Source organism: Colias eurytheme, chromosome 6 (assembly GCF_061535395.1).
Source record: "Colias eurytheme isolate Ceu_HAF_F1 chromosome 6, ilColEury1 Martin Lab GWU primary, whole genome shotgun sequence".
In the NCBI taxonomy this organism is placed as follows: domain Eukaryota; kingdom Metazoa; phylum Arthropoda; class Insecta; order Lepidoptera; family Pieridae; genus Colias; species Colias eurytheme.
The window spans coordinates 9490401-9510535 of NC_142985.1; the positions used below are offsets into that span (position 1 = coordinate 9490401).

Here is a 20135-nt window from a genome sequence, read left to right on the forward strand (position 1 = left end):
ACCCTGTATCTGTCTTTTTTATTTAAATATTTCACGCAAATGCATTTTTTTTAAATGTGTCGTACTCTGAAATATTTTATTTAAAGTGCTAAATAATAATATGATTAAGTTGGGGAAATAAAAAATAAGTTGCAACAAGCCAGTATTACCAAATGATTAGTTTTATCAATCATCGATTGTTATAGCATGCGTAATGTGTTTAAATTTATATATAAAGCTATGAAGATACATTACTGAATACGCACCATGAGAGCAGAAAGAAGCTTGAGGCACCACTACATTGCTATACATAAAGCCTTACATTCACTACACGAATCGCGAAATCCACCCTCCGAACCGAAAACAAATACATTCACACGCAGATTTGTCTGATGGCGAGGGTGATTGTGGATGGATGGCCCTCTCAATGGCTGATAAAAGTCTAGTCGTACGCATAAAATAACCATTTACTAATAAGCCTGAAAAACTAACTATAAAACACGCTCCGTATTATATTATTATGCACTAATATATTGAACATATACTCTGTGGTAGTTAAACGTCAAAAGTAAATGTCAATCTGTAATCTTTTGAATGTCAAAAAAATAATTATCACTGTCGAATGTTGTTTGAGATTTCTCGATTTCTGAATAATTATGTTCGTGATTGATAACTCCGTACAAATAAAGGAACTCATGTGTATTGATTATAAAAGGAAATCAAATATAATGTAACAATACTTAATCTTGTAAAAATCTTTACTTTTTTCTAAGCGTTTCTGGAGGTTTCCTTGTCACAAATTGTAACTTTCAGCTGATTGTTGTTTACGCAAAAATTTAGAAATGTATTCTTTTGAGGGCGACTTTAGAAGGAAACCACAGCAAAATCTAGCAGGTGCTAGTGCTCAGCGTAAGACTGATAGGGATAGTCTTATACACCAGTCGCAATTACAACGACAAAAACGAGAGGTAAGTTTTAGAGAGTAAAAATTACGTCGACAGCTTCTATGTTTTTGTGTACACGCATGTGTATGCTTCGTATTAATTCATGTACTACATATCTATTTCAGGAACATAGAAGAAGACTTATTAGTACGATAAAAATCCAAGCTTATGTTCGAAGTTATCTCACTAGAAAGCACTGTAAACAACATGAAAGGCATAATTTTGATAACCTATTCTCTCAAATCGTGAATGACGATCATGCAATATTATCAAGCCTTGTTGCCAAAATATTGTTCTTTTATGATCACAAAACAGACTGTAACAGATTGGTGAGTTTTTATTTCTTATTGGTTATTACTTATTCCTTATGCAATGAAATTTTCCCGTATCTGGACAAAGTTAAAACATTATTATCAACATTTAAAATGCTTGTAAATGTATGTATCTAGATTCCAAATATGTACTTTGACATATAATGCAGCAGAGGAGATTAAATTCATTTGAATTATTTAAAATATATCAAAGACTTGCAATTGCAGAACTGAAAAATAGTAAATTTAATGAAATTAACATTTTGTTTTAACTTGAGTTATAGATTTGAATTAATTTCCAATAAGAAATTGTCAAATTTGCCCAAAAATGAAATGTTCATGTTTTTGAATGAAAAAAAATATTTTAAGAATGAATTTTTTTTGTTCAATACCAAATTAAGTTGTACTTTAAATACTAAAAAATGAGACAGTCAACAAAATCTTAAGTTTTATTGGCCAATAAAGTGAAGTCCCGTTTCCTCTAGTCCCTAGTAGGGACTCCCTACCATGGGGCATTATTCATACATCTGTTTCTCTGATGCTTTTTTCTTTAAGGACAAGTAAGTGATCTGTCTTCGTCTTCACCGGGAATCAAACCCAGGACCCCTTGATTCTATGCTCACACATTAACCACCCTACCAAGGAGGCAGTCAATTGTCCAGTAGGGTGATAAATTATGTTATAATATGATGTAGTTTATTTTAATTTGCATGAATTGACTATTTTTCCTATTTTTAGGTTTCAATATCACAAATTTTACTCAAGCAATGGCAGAAGGTATTTCAAAGTAGTGGTTCATCAATACAAATAAGAAGATTGTTAGTTTTACACTTACGGCTATTGAAAGATGATTCAGAGGTAATTCATTAATTTATTTGTTTTAAAAATTATATTAAAACTAGCTGCTCCGCGCGGTTTCACCCACATGGCTCCACTACTGTTAGTCGTAGCGTGATGATATATAGCCTATAGCCTTCGTCGATAAATGAGCTATCTAACACCGAAAGAATTTTTCAAATCGCACGAGTAGTTCTCGAGATTAGCATGTTCAAAGAAACAAACAAACTCTTCAGCTTTATAATATTAGTATAGATTTGCTGAAATCTCACCAAGACGGTGGAGGGATTGAAGTGAAAATATTAACTCAAATGTCTCCATTAATCTATGCAATTTGTATAAATTTACTTCTCATTAAAACTAGGATTGGATACAATTGATAACTCCATTTATTATTTAGGTGCCCTTAGCTGTACCGTTACGAATGTTCGAAGTTTTTACATCAGCCTATACAGTAACGAATGTGATGAATCGTGAAGATGCCATCAATACTGTTGGACAAACTTTCCTTTATCTTGTCAAAAGAGGTGAGTTATAGCCTTAGAAGTAATTAACACAATACCTGTTCAAATAATTGCTAATTTACACTGTAAATGCTCATTTTATTGTTGCAATGAAAAGTCTTGGTCAAAATGTATATTCTTCAGTTTGGATATTAATATTCATTACAATGCAGGTTCTCTGTTATTTTTCTGCTAAGATTTTGGTTTAATCCCAATGTGATGCATTGCTATTTTCCTAGAAGTGCTTGTTTTTGCTGTTGTTCCACTGTAGTATACTGTAGTATGAAATCAAAATATCCTGGTTTAAATATGTATTTTTTTTGTATTCCAGGCTACTTTAAAGATATATGTCAGCTAATATGTAAGCGAACACCTCCACTGTACGGGCCGTCGCCGAATCCGCCGACTCCACTCTGTGGAGCCCTTTTTGATCTAATACAAAGACCTTTAAGCATCACAAGTAGAGTGAATATAGCTGAATATGAGTAAGTAATAACTTTTTTTACAGATTATTCAATTCTTTTCATACTGAACTTTATATTAGTGTCTAATCTAATTCATTTTAATTGATTGCTAAAATTTACGATAGTATTATAATTCTCAAAAAAAAAAATCTTAATAAATATTGACATTGTTGCGTTTGAAAACACCCATCATGAATTACTATCTAATTTTATTTCAGTGATACAATTATGACAGAATTTACTTCAGCATTTCTATGCAAGCCATATCCTGAACCAATAGAAATGTTTATCATACCAGCACTAACTGGCGATGCAAATAGACCTTTCCCCTTTGTCTCGTTGATACAATGCCTGCAAGATGATTCTAAGTATAATGATGGGAGACTCTTGAATGACTCCTGGTTATTGCATTCTGTTTTAATGTTGGAACCTGTTGGTTTTGGTAAGTGTTTTAATTAAACTGCATTGTGATGACAAAAAAATAAAGTTCAAATATTATGTAGTTACAAAATATTGATGTTTTGCATTAAAACAAAACATGTATTATGTGTCGAATAAAACACACAGCGTTGGTGAAGAAAGCTGTCTATGAATCCTATATATCTCTATGAAAAAGGGTCACCTTACCGAATATCGATGGATTTTTCACCTCACTAGCAAGAGCGCGTCCCTAGTATGTCATCTGTCATCGCCAATTTGACATCACCTTTGAAGCGCTGTCATCTGCCTCTGCCGGCATAGCATCTTCATCAGCAAGCAGTAAACTGCAACGCTGTGTGTTTTATTCGACACATAATACATGTTTTGTTTTAATGCAAAACATCAATATTATGTGTCTTTCTAAAACACACAGCGTTGGTGAAGATGTGTTTGATATCTGCTGGTGAAGAAAGACATACAAACGCTATGTTGAAAATAAATTATCTTGTTAATATTGTAATACCTAAGAGTATTAACAACTTAAATTTCATTCCTTTCAGAATGTTAAATGAACCTCTTGTATTGTAAAATAAAGTTATATTTTAAATTCTAAAAACAATACAAGGGGGTTATGTAGCAACAACAAAAATAGTTTTTCTTTCATGTAAGAACTAACCATATATCCTCTAAATTTTAAATTATTCTCCTCAGATAATCATAAGTCAATACTAATGAACTAAGTCTTAGACCTAAGAACTGATTAATTATTTCTCTGTATCTTTGAAACAAATCAAAGTTCAAATAATAAGATAAAAATAACATTTTAAAAATTATAACTCAAAGGAAGATCAATGTCATCAAGGATAAACAATGGAGCCTCTAAGGCTAAATACTACAGTAAATATCATCTGTATATAAAATAACTATAATAACCAATGTTAACACAACTGTACCTTAAGCATTAAGCATGTTTGTTACACATTGATCGTTACTATGATCTTAAATTAATTACACTGAATAAAATAATTCATTAAACAGTTTAAGGTTACCTTAAAGTAAACCAGACTCACTGGCACTGGCTAAATTGACTGATTGACAGTAAAACTTTATAAAGGCCTGTATGGTCTTTCCATTGCCTCAACGGGTAGGTGCTCTTACCACCTTCTTAAAGCCACTGCTGGACAGGGCTGCTACGTTTACTGTCTTTAAGATCTGGAAGGACCTTATCTAGTCAGAGATAAAGGTTTGTGTTGCAAGCTTTAAGGGTCCGCCCCTTTATAGACAAGAATCAATTATCTACTTTTACGACTGAAAAGTAGTCCTTTGTTACTTGAACCATCCTTTCCACATGGGTCACTGGGCATATTTATGTGTTTGGGTGTCCTCACAACCGACCACCTGATGGATAATGTGTTGTTGTATCCATTTTATATCCAAATTTAGGTCAGGTTATAATCTTCTTTTGCTGTGATAAAAAACTTTATTTTGAGATCTTCAGAAGTCATGTTCATGTCATGAGCTTCTCGGTCTGACCCCAATAATAGCATAAAAGCTCCTGAGGGAACAGGGTCAGCTTGCTTATTATAGACTTACGCTAATTAAATAGAATCTCTGTGTACTAGATTACAAGGATTTTTTTATTTTTTTTTTTTATTAGCATTGCATTCTTTGCATTATGGAAGTCACCTTCTGCTTGGAGGATCATATGTTGGCACTGTGGGGGGGCACCACAACTTAACTGCCCTTTCTCCTTTGTTTTACAATGGGCTGTTTCCTCCCCCCCCCCCTTTTTCTGACTGAGCAGTTGGGGGATAAGGCCATTCACCAATGGTCTGAGTGCTCATGACTTCAGGGTTAATAAACATCTATAACCATAATAGTCTTAAGTCTCTTTCGTAGAATAACCCTAAGCCATCTTTAGGCGCTTGACGCCGAGTTGCGGAGAAATGTCCGTATATTATTATTATTTATTATATTAACCATAAGCCACCCTTGGGTGCTATGTATCTGCCCCGGTCCCGGGGTGCGAGGTGCGCTAGTACACTTGTAGGATTACCCTTGGAAAGGAATATTCAGTCTAGGCGTCAGCTCCATCAACGACTGCAGATGTCGCAAAATTCGGAGCGGGCTATGGCAAATACGCCTTGGCACTAAAGCACTCCTTTGGGTAGCGACATGGTCCATATCAGGAGCTTCCGAAATATATTTCCTGTTGTACAAGGTAGGAGAAGCCACTCCGGTACAGGTTGATTTCTTGAGCGGCAATCTAAACCAAAAGCCATTTAGGCGTCCTGGAAGCGTGCCAAGAGTTATCCTAATTTCTCAGCTAGGTAAAGTTACTCAGTTGTGAGAGCTAAGGGAGTTAGCAACCTTTGTATTTTGATATTTACCTGATTGCTAGCTTGGGCTAAAGGATGTGCGCCCATTTCAATTTGCTCAGAAGCAATAAAGAATTGCATACCTGTACCTGTATACTACATATAACTCAGAAATTTTTGTGCCAAGTCCTTTGCTTCCCTCTCCACTTCTCTGACAGGTAAGTACTGTTCAGATGTCCTACTCAGCCCGCATCCGCGGCATCTGAAGTTAGGAAGTGAGAAACTTGTTCTTTACAAAGACATTTCTGTTTATGTTTCTTTTCCACAACTCTTAAGTCTTGTATAGCATGTAGAGGGATAAAGCCTTTCTCTCTTGGTCTGCTGTGAGCGAGACTCTAGAGAAATACCTGGAGGCGACAACTGTACAGTCTGCCACCTCTCAGTGTTAGATGTATAGAACTGTCTGCAACTCTTTATTAGGGCAAGACATGATTACTGTCTACAACAGTATGCTTTATCTTTGAGGCTTCTAGGACTGGCAATAACACAGACATATTTTCTAAAGTGTCATCCATGAGGCACAAGTATCTAGATTTACAATGTACATTTTGTAATTGATGTGCCAAACCTGTTTTCCAAAATCTCTATGGTCTCCGCGACCTGAGAAGTTAAATTGGAACAATCCTTGAAGACAAAAAGATAATTGTCTAACTAGAAAGGTGTGGCCCAATCTGTGGCTTTACTAAAATCTCCATGGTCTCCGAGACCTCTGAAGTTAAATTAGAATAATCCAGGTAGTTTAACTAAATGGGCAGTCTGGAAGAGATCACTGATAAGCGATAAGGTCACCTTATGTGCTATGTATGTTTCCTTTTCTTTTAATATTATGATATGATTATAAAATTTGTAACGGTACATAAAACTGTTAAATAAATAAATCAGAAGGCTGTGACCCTTCTTGTGACAATCAAGCTTTACCAATATCTTCATGGTCTCCGCGACCTGTGAAGTTAAATTGGAATAGTTCTGGTAGACCAAAAGATAATTGTTTAACTAAACCAGAAGGTAATGGACTTTATGTGGCTGTAATGCCAATCAAGCTTTTCCAAAATCTTCACAGTCTACAGGACCTGTGAAGTTAATTTTGTATTGGTCTTAGTAGACCAAAAGTTAATAGTTTAAATAAAACAGAAAGCGGGCACCTTCAGCCTGTAGGGTCTCCGCGACCCATTTGAAATGGCTGCCATATGCGGGCAGAAAATAGGCCAATGATAACTGATTGTACAAGTCAATTCTGGCTTTATAAAAATTTAATTACCGTTATAACCTGTGATATGTATCAAAATTACCTGGTTAATACCTAGATGTCTCAGGTTGAATATCAACCTGGCGGAGCCATCAGCTTTTATTGCCAGAAGCATTTCTGAATGTAAGTATGGCATATATTTTTCTGGAATTTTCTAAACCATTTCCTTCAGCATCACTAACCATACTAATCATGACTGAGGACACCTTTCTTCAACATATTTTCAGTACATATCTTTATAGAAGATACAAATAAAAAATACAAAGATCTTGGTCACTTTACCGTTGATATTATAGAATTGTTATCACACCTGAGTGTGTTAATTCTAAGGCAAGCTCTTTCACTTAAGTAAGAAAGGAATTAGAAAAACATCAGTATCATCGGTAACATTATAACTAAGAAAGATATCATTCAACTGTTCGGGGATATGGTAAATATGGGTCCTTGATGATGACAATGTATATAAACCTATCTACATCTCCTAATATGCAATGTCTATTTCTTATGATTTTTCAATACTTATTCAAATAAGTACCCATAGAATCAAAGCTTATTCTGGTATCAATTGACTATGAAAACACGCTCTTTATGTTAAGAATTATTTACCATAAACTAGGTAATCTCAACTTGTAGTAATCAGTACCTCATACTGAAAATTGTGTGAGACCATTGTTCACATTATACATTCTATATCATATCTTAAGTAATGTAAAATCTATATGTGACATGTTTGATACATGATAGATATTGAACTTATATTATAATAGTTAATTAACAATTTCTTCTCTTTAGAATATTGTGATAGACAGGTTTTGTACCTATCTAAAATATAAGTACCTCTTAATTGTCTTGAATTAATTGTGTAGTAGTGGGCACTAAGTAGTAGGTACTCACTTTTGTTGAGGTAGTTACAATTGAATGGTCAAAGTGATTGAGATACCTCACTACCTGCTGCTGGGGCTCGTTAGTCCTAGGGAATCACGGTCGATTCCATAAACCTAAGTACCTTCTACCTAGGTAGCCTAACGATCTCTCACAATTCTGGTTAAAAGCAATACTTGACACAGTAACCAATGTGCCTGTGTATGATAAAGAAACCCGATGATAATATAGCGATCTCACTATAGGCATGCATTGTGTTTTATTATTAATTACCTACATCTAAATATTGATGTATTTGTGTCAAATACTGTGAAAATATGTATGCCACGTGTTGCATGGAATTCTATGCACGAGTCCGGACATGTTATGACAAGTCTGATTGTACTTACGGAATTTCTCGTCTCCCGGTCTCTTGGGCAGTGACGAACCATTGCTTCTCTCGTCCTCCGAGGACGAAAAAGAGTTCCCGCCACTATTATACATACCAAAGCACCGGTTTTCGAATTTTCTTCCGACAACGTGGTCTTTTGTGTTTCGTATTGGAACTAATTCCGTTCCTAAACCAATTACTACTAAAATTTAACGCTTTATGTGTTTTATTAAGGTAAAAGTAACTTAATCTGATCACTTTTACTAGAGATAAATACTAATTATATTCTGCGCGATGTTATTGCGCACGAATTCATAAACGCTATGCCGGCAGAGGCAGATGACAGCGCTTCAAAGGTGATGTCAAATTGGCGATGACAGATGACATACTAGGGACGCGCTCTTGCTAGTGAGGTGAAAAATCCATCGATATTCGGTAAGGTGACCCTTTTTCATAGAGATATATAGGATTCATAGACAGCTTTCTTCACCAACGCTGTGTGTTTTAGAAAGACACATAATAAAAATGTTGTGTTCAGTTTTTATATATTTTACGCTATATGTACTATATTTGAATTTAATTCATGGGGTTAATTTACTATTTACTATACAGTTATAATATTTTAAATCATGTTTCAGTTAATGATGTGCGAAAATTAGATCACACAAGACTGCCGCTCAATAGAATTGTACTCAATTACCTTAAGGTCTTAGCTAAACTAACAGTGAATGCGTGCAATAAACAAATAACGTACGAGTATGAAGACTCATTGTACAGTCAAGAAACAGCTGCCGACAATGACGACGATGATAGTGATAGCGAAAGTGAACCTAATCCCACTTCAGTTAGAGAACAAAATCTATTGACCAAATGTGTTGAGACGTTGAATGAACCTGAGCGGTGTGTGATGAAAACGTGCGCACAGATTGTGGAAAGTGACTTGAGTGATGAATTTTTGGACTCCATGTCTCAGATATGTCATAATTTACTATTGAGTCATCGGATGGCATTACATAAATATAGGTAAGCTTTTCTTTCTTTGTAATGAATACAATGAGAAATTTATGTAGGATTTAATATCAAAATGTTATATTATTTTCAAAAAGTGATTATAAAAAGATTGAATTTTTAACATCAAATTTAAATTTTATTGCTTAGCTGTCATTTTTTGTCAATTACGAATGTTCATTATGTAAAATATTCTTTTAGGTTATTATACACACTAGCGTTTAAACCGATATTCCTACGTGGTTTATGGCAATGGCTGACAAGTATGTCTCACGAATCGTCATTCGGTGGGTCGAATACGCCGTTAATATCAGCTTTGTCCCGTGGTATGGGAGCAGATACCTCGGTTATTGGAGTACATAGACTGTTAGCACCGTTGGCTGTGTTCTGTGCGTTGTTCACTCTGCTGATCGGAACTCTGCATGATACAGAGTTCTTTAGGGACATGGATGGAGATGATAAGATATGCCGTGAGTTGTAATTTTTTGTAGTTTGTATTCAATCATTTGGACATTTGTTATCTATTTTTCTTTTCATTTGAAACTTAGTCATATCTTTTTCTCTTACTGAATAAATAAATCACGTGTACTCAAAAATATTTTTATACGATATACTTCTTGTTTTTTTTTAAATTCATACTTTTTTCCAGTTCCAAACATGTCAAACAGTTCCCCCGCTGGGCGTGTACACGCGTTCGATTTTTCTGAACTGAGTGGATTGTGCCGTACACTAAAGCAAGTGTGTCTTGGTTTAGTGGAACTAGTGTATCCAGAAACCAGACCGTTTGTAGTAGTACAATATAAAGATTCGGCGGGAGGTTCTCAGAGTGATGTGTCTGGGAAGAATTTGACGCCGGCTTGGACGCATTTGTTCAAGGTTTGTTATAATAAACGCTCGAAAAACTTTTTTATTTTATTAATTTATTTTACTTCAGATTATACATCCATATCTTGTTATTAAAGTTCTAAAAACTATGTAAGTATCAATTACACAGTTAATAAAAATTACAGTTTCAATAGCTACAGTTTCCTTGCGATATGGATTGTCCCTATGTCGCTATCGTACCTGTCAACGAAATCAGTTTCGATGCTGCTAGCTTTTGTTTTATCAACTATACTATCTAATTATCTATTACTTCCACCTAAATTACCTTGCAATGTATATTTAAAAATATTTCCAGTGTGCATAATCTCTATTTATATCATTGTTGTTCACACAGAAACCAGTAAAAATGAATTATTTAATATTATATTTTATATCACAGGTGTGCACGCAACTCCTCCGTGCACTATACGCCCGGGACAGTCGCCTACAATTCACAGGCGGTGTGTCCTGGGCATCTCCAGGGGCGGCTGGTGTTCCGCCCGCACCAGCTGATGGTACTGCCGCGTCGCTAGCCGTGAGGGGAAGAAACCGAAGGACTTATAGGGCACACCTGGCTCATCTAGCACCTACTACTGACCAAGGTTAGTGGACCAGAATAGGTAAAAAAAGTTATTCTCAGAGGTGAAAAAATTGGTGCAAACATATTTGGTCATCATCAATTTTGGTGCAGTTCTTAGTAATACAACTTCTCTTGTGGTAAGGTAATCCTGCAACGCATTTTGCAACGCAAAATGATTTGGTGTAAAATGTATTTTAATTGTTGTAAATGGTGGCCAAATAACAGTTTCCAAATTTTTGTTTTACCCCATTTATTTTCTGTTTTATTTCGATTTTTAGTGTTATCTTGAATTTACAGATGAGGGTCCCCCATTAACAATCAAGGAATTGAGAACAGTCACTATATTGAGAGAAATACCGTTTGTTGTGCCATTCGCAACGCGTGTTCTGATTTTCCAAGGCCTTTTGTTGAGGTAATTGAAAAAATGATTCTTTATAAAGATGTCAAAAATAAGCTGTACTGATTTTAGAAATTTTAGTAAAGTTTATTATGCCCCAAAGTTCAACATAGTATAATGATTCTAAAATGATTACAGGGAAAAGCACGACCATTGGTATGAAATGACGAATTTCAATGAAGGTCCTTCAATAAATATAAGTGTTCGTCGAACGCATCTTTACGAAGACGCTTTTGATAAATTAAGACCAGAGAATGGTAAGTCTATGAGAATAGTTTTAATTCTGTGTTATGTTCAGCGGCGGCCTTACCCATTGCGAGGCTCCGGGCGGCAGGCCCTTTGCGAGGCCCTTTGCTCTTTGTGAAATGTATGTGATGCGAAAGTAGGTTGTTTGGTTTAGGTATTTGTCATATTTGAGGAGAAATGATAAAGTTATACAAATGAATAAAATTTGAGTTTTATAATATTTATACAGGTGTCCCAAAAAGTAGTGATGAACGGAAGCTGGGAGGTAGAGGAACCTAGAGGGCTATCCGAATCACCCCCATGTATGTTATGCGATTTTTCGTATTTTCGGAGTTATGACATTTTTTTCAATTTTTCATCTATCGCTGAGTACGATGAGATTTTTATTTATGGTGACGTGAATTATTGCGCTAGATGCTTGATTTTTTATGTGTGCTAAGCTGAAAGAGAGGCCAATTCAGTATGGTAACATTTACTATCGTTAGATCTTCGAATGGAATAAAAAAAGAATTAAATGCCAAGAAATATGAAATTACCCAGTATGTTCACAACTTCAAGGGCCCATAAAAAATAAAGTCACATAAAAAAAGTTTTCCATTTGGCTTTTAAAAACTTGCTCTATCTATCAGGTAGCTACCCTAAAAATTTCATTTTATTATTCAGAAGGCTTCAATCGAAAAATTGAAATCTAAATATGGTAAGTGCAAAAATTTTATTAACATGGTGATCATTAAAACCAATAAATAGGTGTTTAATTACTTACCAGATTTTTTTTAAATAATCCCGCTGTTGCTCAATGCAAGTGCGACATCACCGTAAAAAGTTGTCTTTTAAATGTCTGAATGCCCTTTTATCATTTTTATTATTTCCGGGTTATTTCTTCCAAATTGTGGCATTCTCTCAAGTAGACGAGGTCTTTTTGGTATCCCCATCGATACAAATCAATGGGGTTTAGGTTGAGGGACCGTGGAGGCCAGGCTTTAAGGCAGGCGTCACCGGCGCATGCGCAGGCTGCAACGACCAATCCATCTTTCAAGATATCTTTGCCCTTTAGCCTGGCCTTCACGGTCCCCGGACATAAACCCTATTGATTTTTTTCCGTGGGGATACTACAAAGACGAGAGACTGCCACAATTTGGACGAAATAACCCGGAAATTCATAGTAGCAGAAGAAACCATTAGAAACGATAAAAGGGCATTCAGACATTTAAAAGACAACTTTTTACGGTGATGTCGCACTTGCACTGAGCAACAGCGGCGTCATTTTAAAAATTTCTGGTAATTAAACACCTTTTTATTGGTTTTAATTTGTTTTTATTAATCATCATGTTAATTCAATTTTTGCACTTACCAAATTTAGATTTCAATTTTTCGATTGACGCCTTCTGAATAATAAAATTAAAATTGAAAAATGGCATAACATACATGGGGGTGATTCGGATAGCCCTCTAGGTCCTCTACCTCCTAGCTTCAGTATATCACTACTTTTTGGGACACCCTGTATATTTATACATAGAAAGATTTACCAAATTAACAAATACAGAGATGATAAATTTTAAAATTGATGTTTGCGGCTTTTCCTAAGGCTAAAATCTTTAATTAAAGCACAATAATCCAACGAATGAGCTACGTCACTTTCGATTGAAAGAATAGCAAGGGCTGAAAGCCGATCTTGTGTCATCGAATTCCTCAAATATGTTTTAATAATTTTAAGCCTCGAAAAACTCCTTTCAGCAGACGCAACTGTCACAGGTGTGGTGGCAATAATTCTCAGAGCTATTTCGATAGTGGGGTAAACTTCAGTTAATTTGTTTTCTATTATGTATTTCAGCACCGAGATAATATCGTCGTTTCCTTCATACACACGCATGAACATACTCAGTACACGCACACATTTTCATTTTTTTAAATTTGCTTGGGTGGTTGCTTGTTGCGCGAGGCCCCTGCAAGAGCGAGGCCCCGGGCGATTGCCCCGTTCGCCACCCCCTAAGGCCGCCTCTGGTTATGTTTATCTGATTGATGGTTAAATAAGGATTTAAATATTATGTTTTAGAACCAAATTTAAAACTAAAACTTAGAGTTCAGTTGATAAACCAAGCTGGTGCAGAAGAGCCCGGAGTGGATGGCGGTGGACTTTTTAGAGAATTTTTATCTGAACTATTAAAGTAAGTTAACAAATCATGTTAAAGGTTTAAATCATTGTTTCTTCACTTAAGTAATGTGTGCAGTGTGAGTATATTAAGGCCATTTTTTTACTTTAGAAGTTGAAAATACAAATATGAAAATGAAATGTTGAAGATGGGAATAAAATTAATTGACATATTTCAGATCAGCCTTCGATCCCAACAGAGGATTATTTCGTTTGACAAAAGACAATATGTTGTACCCAAACCCTGGTGTTCACTTGCTGTATGATGATTTTCCGATGCACTACTATTTCATTGGAAGGATGTTAGGAAAGGTATGTTGGCTTTATATTTCTTGCAACTTCTAAAATACCTATTTAAATTTTAGGAAGTGAAATAATTTTATCAATATCCTATGATATCTTGACAAAAGGAGGCAAAATTGTTCTTGCTCTGTTCCATGATATTAAACACAATTCCATAATATCAATGAATGAGATTGATGGCCTCTGGATTGATTAGCTTAGCTTATACTGGATATTTTTCAGGATAATACTTGAATTTTACTCAGCAAAAAATAGTAGTAGCTGCATTGATTTTATCATAATATACTATTAGTTAATGATGAATCAACAATAAATAATCTCTGCAGAACTTTTACACCACTATATTGACGTGACAACGTCTTATAATTCGATAGCCGGCTGCACGCACGAAAAAACATGACTCATGCGGCGTTACCTCGCTCTGAGGCGTTCCATGTAAGGCTTGAAGTGCAAGCGAGAGCGCGGAACGAGCGACAAAGAAGCATAATAGGCCGTTGTCACGTTCAACTATCGTCAGTAAACCGACTTTACAGACAACCAATTTTTTTATTTTCAGGCGCTATACGAGAATCTGCTAGTGGAATTGCCTCTAGCGGAATTCTTTCTAGCCAAGCTATGTTCGTCCCGCGAGCCCGACGTGCACGCGCTCGCGTCTCTCGACCCGGGACTGTATAGAGGCTTGCTGTTGCTCAAGTCCCACAGGTGGGAGGACGTACCGGACTTGGGACTGGACTTTACGATTGTTAGCGATGAACTGGGCGAGCAAAGGGTGAGTTAATGTTTTTTTATTACACGCTTTATATTAGCTTCACCTGTATGTTTGTAACCGACTTCTTTGGGCGCGATTTTGACCCACTTTAAACGGCCAGATTTCGTTCAGACTTTGTAGATTTATTGAGAAACGATGACAATACACTAATTTGATAAAAAAATTCTATTTTTTAGTTCGGTTTTCTATAAAAAGCGTGTTTTTTAGTTTTAAAGTGAAACTTTTATTACATCGTCTCAAACTTTTTGGTCTGTGTAGCGCATGTCGCGTGTATCGCGGCTGCCGAGTAGGTATACCTACTCGGCAGCCGACCTTCACGCGACATGCGCTACACAAAGCAGTGTTCGGAACCGTTCGAACAGTTTCACTTTTACCGTGGTTTCATAAAACCACACAACATTTTTTTTTAACTATTATTATTTTTTTTTTGGTAACTTTCAGAAAAAATCTTGATGTGACATTACTGGTCAGTGTAGTTCTGACCAGTTTACCAACAATTTATATAAAAATGAATTATAAAACTATCAATAAGTAAAATAAGGCAGTTCTTCATTATAATTTTTTGTGTTTAGTACCCCCTCTGGAAATCCAAAAACTTTAATTTTATAGGGCTCGTTAGGAGATTTGCACTATTTTATGTTGCTTATTTAAAAAGCTATGTTTATAATATCTACAATATGTAATAATAAAAAATGTAATAATATTCCTACAAACAGATAGAAGAACTTAAACCAGGCGGCGCCAACATTCCTGTGACGGCCGAGAATAGGATAGAATACATTCATCTCGTCGCTGATTTTAAACTTAATAGGTAAGTTTCACTTCTACAACGTCCCTTGTACATATCATCGCTTTCTCTTTCACCGCTCAACAGATAAATTCATGCACAACATTCGATTAGAACACCTATACAAACGCGATACAAATAGAGTCTAAATTCGCCTTACCCACAGGCAGATCCGCGCCAAATGCACGGCGCTAAAGCGCGGGATCACGTCAATTCGATTGGTACACTTAAAGCGTTACAAATAGGGTCTAAATTCGCGTATCCCACAGGCAGATTCGCTCACGGGCATACGGGTTTACATCAATTCGATTATCACACTTAAGACAATACAAATAGAGTCTAAATTCACCTTACCCACAGGCAAATCCGAGCACAATGTGCAGCGCTAAAACGCGGTCTCACGTCGGTGGTGAGCTCTGAGTGGCTGCGCATGTTCTCGTGCCGCGAGCTGCAGCTGCTGGTGTCCGGCGCGGAGGTGCCCATCGACCTGGACGACCTGCGCGCGCACACGCAGTATGGCGGTGAGATACACAGACAAAAATTACATACTGAATGAATGAATGTATGAACTCGATTCCGGCGTCTTGTGCCTCATCGATTTTGTGGTGAAGTCTTGCGTAGATACCCACAGCCTCCAGAGAAAGGACCATAGGATATGTCTGATTCCTACCGACCAAAACCCCACTGTGTTTCGTACAGACACTTTGTGGCCCCCTGGGTGTTATTACAATTCGTTCGCGCATGTTGATTTAGATGACCAACACGCGCACAACTTGAATAAAAGCTTATCTTTTTCAATTGAGTTGCATCACTGAAACTGCCAGATGTCTATTAAATTGGTTCTTCCTTAACGTAGCTAGTTTTAACAGTAAATAATGATGATATTCAAGTGTTTAGAAGGGGCATAACATATCGCCCCCATATGTTATTACATATCCTCGTTTGAATATCTTATTATTTGAAATAGCATAGATTTTATTAAATATAAGCTTTTTAATTGCCATAAAAATTTTCCAAATCCAACAATAAATTAATTGCAGGTGGATTCTCAGAAACACATCCAGTGATCGTACAGTTCTGGAAAGTGGTGGCTCGCTTTACGGACGACCAGCGACGGCAGTTACTTAAATTCGTCACAAGCTGTTCGAGGCCGCCGCTCTTGGGTTTCAAGGTCCGGGAAAGTGTAATTTTTTGAGAATAGTTTTCTTCACAATATAAAATAGATTTATAGTGCCATCAACAGGATGAGAGAAAAAGATATATTTTTTGTAGTGTCCGACCGAAACTGGTTTCCAGGCCGAAACCGAAACCGAAACCGAATGTTCGGCCGTGGCTTCAGTTTCGGCCGAAACCGAAACCGAAACCGAAACTCACGTGGTCAAGTATGAAATTTCTAAAAATACTGAACTTTGGGGGATTTTACCTATTATTTTGCCTTAATTAGGGCATAAAATGAAAACACAGTATATTAAATTTGTTGTAATCATTTATTTAATATAAGATAAAAAAATAATATTTTTAAAATATTAATAACTAACGGTCCGCCCCGGCTTCGCCCGTGGTACATATTTCGCAATAAAAGGTAGCCTATGTTCTTTCTCAGGGTCTAAAGATTATCTGTGCCAAATTTAATCAAAATCGGTCCAGTAGTTTATGAGCCTATTCATTACAATCAAACAAACAAACAAACAAAGTTTTCCTCTTTATAATATTAGTGTAGATAACAATTTTATAATAATTATAACGCATGTCATTAAAGAAACGAATCTTAAATGGCGGCGCTTATCATTCCCTCTTGCTTACACACGGCCGTACGGCATGCAAAAAAAATTGGGAAAAGTAAAATCACTAAAATGTATTTGATTTTCCCTATAATAGTTTTTATCATAAATTAACAATGACAATTATGTATTTGCGATAGTACTTAAATAATGTTTTTTTTGGAATTTGACAAAATATTTTCTTTGGGAAAAGTTGCTCAGTTTTATGGGCTCATTACAAGTATTATGGGGATTTTGTTGCATTCTGTATACGTAAATATGATAATTCATATAAATACACAAATACCATAACAAAAAAGTTTGTCAATAAACAATTTGAAATAATTAATAAAATACCCTACCATATGTCAGTGTCAGCTTTGGCCGCCATTGAAGATTCGTTTTTTTAATGAAACGCGTTATAATTTTTATTATTTTTTCAAATTAAGTTCTCAGTAAAATCAGTCATCTAAATCAAATCAGTAATTGTAACTGTTACTTTAAATACTAAGTATTGGTATTTTGAGATCTTTTTCTTTATTAATAGAGTCTTTAATACTTTGGATTGGTATTTGTACTTAGAAAAATAATCTCTTTTAGGTACCTCTTATATAAAAATAATAATTATTAATTACTATTACACCCAGTTCCAATCTCAACATAGATAATCAAAAATTGTTTCCACCAGCGTGGGTCAACCAACGCTTTGACAGCGTCCGTCAAAGCGTTGCCGAGGAAAACGAAGTTAGGCGAGCGTGAACGTGTGTGAACTACGTTCACTGAACTTGCGAAATAAGTTTCGGTTTCGGCAAAAGTTTCGGCCGATTTTGGCCGAAACCGAAACTGCGGCCGAAACTTGATTTTTGGCCGAAACTCGGCCGAAACCGAAACCGAAACCGAAAGTTCGGTCGGACACTAATTTTTTGATTTGAACTGTTTTCAATCAAAAAGGTTGGCTTACGTAATGTACATAATGTAGATGTTTGTTGCTCAGCTTTTCAAAGAAGAGACCTTACAGATTTTTTTTCCTCAGTGCCACTGTTTCTAAGATAATATTATATCGATTCAATAAGTTGTAATTGTAGTAAAACGATACCTTTCTACGCTAAATAAAAAATTCTCTTACATCAAGGATCTACAGCCACCATTCTGCATCCAATCAGCGGGATCCTCTGACCGGCTGCCCTCATCCTCAACTTGCATGAACCTGCTGAAGATCCCCGAGGTCCAGGATGAGGAGGTGCTCGCTGAGAAACTGCTGTACGCGATACAGGCGGGCGCCGGGTTTGAACTTAGCTAGGTGAGTTGGGACTTTGGGACTTTGGAAGTTCTAGGTGCGTAGGGAATTTGGTACTTACATTTCACAGCTTCTGGGTGAGTTCTGTTAAGATTTTCGATCTGTTTATGATAGCAAAAAATCTGCAAACATGGTAAAACTATCAAAAAATTGCGATTTTGATGTTCAGATCTGGCAATAGTAGTCAAATCAATTTATGATAAAAAAATCGGTGTTAAGAATTGTTTTATTGTTATACAGTATTGAATTTATTTAAAATGGGATTTATAAAATGGATACGCCTATCTCAATAACATAGCAAATACGAGGTGTGTGGATTTCGTTATTTGAAATAAGCACTAAGAGAGTATAACATGCGTAAGAAGTAATTAAGAATGTTATGAAGCTTTTTAAAATAAGAAAGATTTAGCCATATTTTGATGCAAAAAATGACTACAAAAATTGTTGTGCACATTGCTGTATAAATGACGTAAGAATATATTAGAATATAAATCATGCTTAAGCCGGCTTTATGCACGTAATTGTTTTTAATTGCACCATCATAACTCTTCATTTTATTTTGCTATCGTCTGTCTCTCAGGCTTAAATTTAGACTCTAGTTTTGAACTCATATAATGTTTCAATCAAACGTTCCTTTAAATTTCAAACATTTTTAAGTACTGTTCGATATAAATAATTGAATTAATTTGGAAGTTTAAAGAAATTGCCAGAAGAAAAAATCGAATGTCAGTAGACATATAAATAAAAAAAAAAATGTCAGTATATTTTTTTCTTTAAATCGTTTATTTTTTTGTTTTCAGAGATCATCGAAAGAGAAGAATGAATGTTATTTTACAAGCCGGTTATTAAATTAGTGTTCATATAGATATAAATAGAATATTTTTACAAAACGTTAATCTCATTGTGATAATATGGGCCGATGGTGTAAATATATTATTGGAACAAATTCATTTGCTTTATTTTATTTATGAACAACGTTTGGAAATCTTGATATATTTATAACAGATGTATAATTTTTAAAAAGAATACATGTAATGGTTTTTTAAACTTGAATTAAGGAACGATAAAGTTTTAAATAATCTGGTGTCAAATTGTTAATTTATACTTGATTCATGTAAATATAATAAATTGTTTAAGGAGCGGTTGTTTCTTTTTTATCTCGAAAATTTAATATCGAAGGGCAAAATAAACCCACATTAATAATATTGTTGCTTAATCCCGTCCTCATTGAAGTGCTTTCAAAGTTGAAGCACTTTTGTAGCGTCTCGCATTATAATGGTACATTCAATCAAACCGACACTGCTTTTATACAGTTGAAAAAATATCGAAAAGTTACCATATGCTCATCAATAACATGCATTAATATTAGCTTAGGCGCATTCATCGGTTTCAATATGGCCGCCACTCGCCGCCATTACCGCTTGACAGTTGCAATCAATCAACGCTGATAGATGCGTTCGCGAACGCTTTCGTTGCGCGTAAGGAAAACGTGCACGTATCCCGGTCCGGCTCCTAATCTAATATTAAGATGCATACTTAAGTGTGTTGCACATAATTTAATTGGAAAGGGAATTTGACTCAAAAGAATCATTTTTTGTGTATCAGTCACAACAGAATACATGTGATTGAATAAATAATTAT

General features: G+C 35.5%; 1 protein-coding gene and 1 long non-coding RNA gene across 4 annotated transcripts; one reads left to right on the forward strand and one right to left on the reverse strand.

Moving 5' to 3' along the window:
• Positions 1-604: 604 nt before the first annotated feature.
• On the forward strand, positions 605-19440 carry LOC149907921 (ubiquitin-protein ligase E3C). 2 transcript variants are annotated; one of them, XM_090103038.1, is made up of 21 exons: positions 621-709; positions 793-947; positions 1049-1252; positions 1973-2092; positions 2472-2598; positions 2906-3059; positions 3257-3480; positions 8973-9357; positions 9544-9812; positions 9992-10218; positions 10607-10808; positions 11084-11198; positions 11322-11440; positions 13483-13594; positions 13758-13890; positions 14438-14650; positions 15367-15461; positions 15798-15958; positions 16478-16608; positions 18330-18497; positions 19295-19440. In XM_090103038.1, exons 2-20 carry the CDS (start codon positions 822-824, stop codon positions 18495-18497), a joined length of 3285 nt encoding a protein of 1094 aa, XP_089959164.1. In that variant the 5' UTR covers positions 621-709; positions 793-821; the 3' UTR covers positions 19295-19440. The 2 variants fall into 2 exon arrangements, with proteins under 2 accessions (XP_089959163.1, XP_089959164.1); XM_090103037.1 differs by having other exon boundaries at positions 605-947.
• On the reverse strand, positions 3545-8834 carry LOC149907922 (uncharacterized). Of its 2 annotated transcripts, none has more exons than XR_016456811.1 (2): positions 8354-8834; positions 3545-3915 (listed from the first exon to the last, which is right to left on the reverse strand). It is a non-coding gene; the product is annotated as an uncharacterized LOC149907922 (long non-coding RNA). The 2 variants fall into 2 exon arrangements; XR_016456812.1 differs by lacking the exon at positions 8354-8834 and adding an exon at positions 4508-5867.
• Positions 19441-20135: the final 695 nt, after the last annotated feature.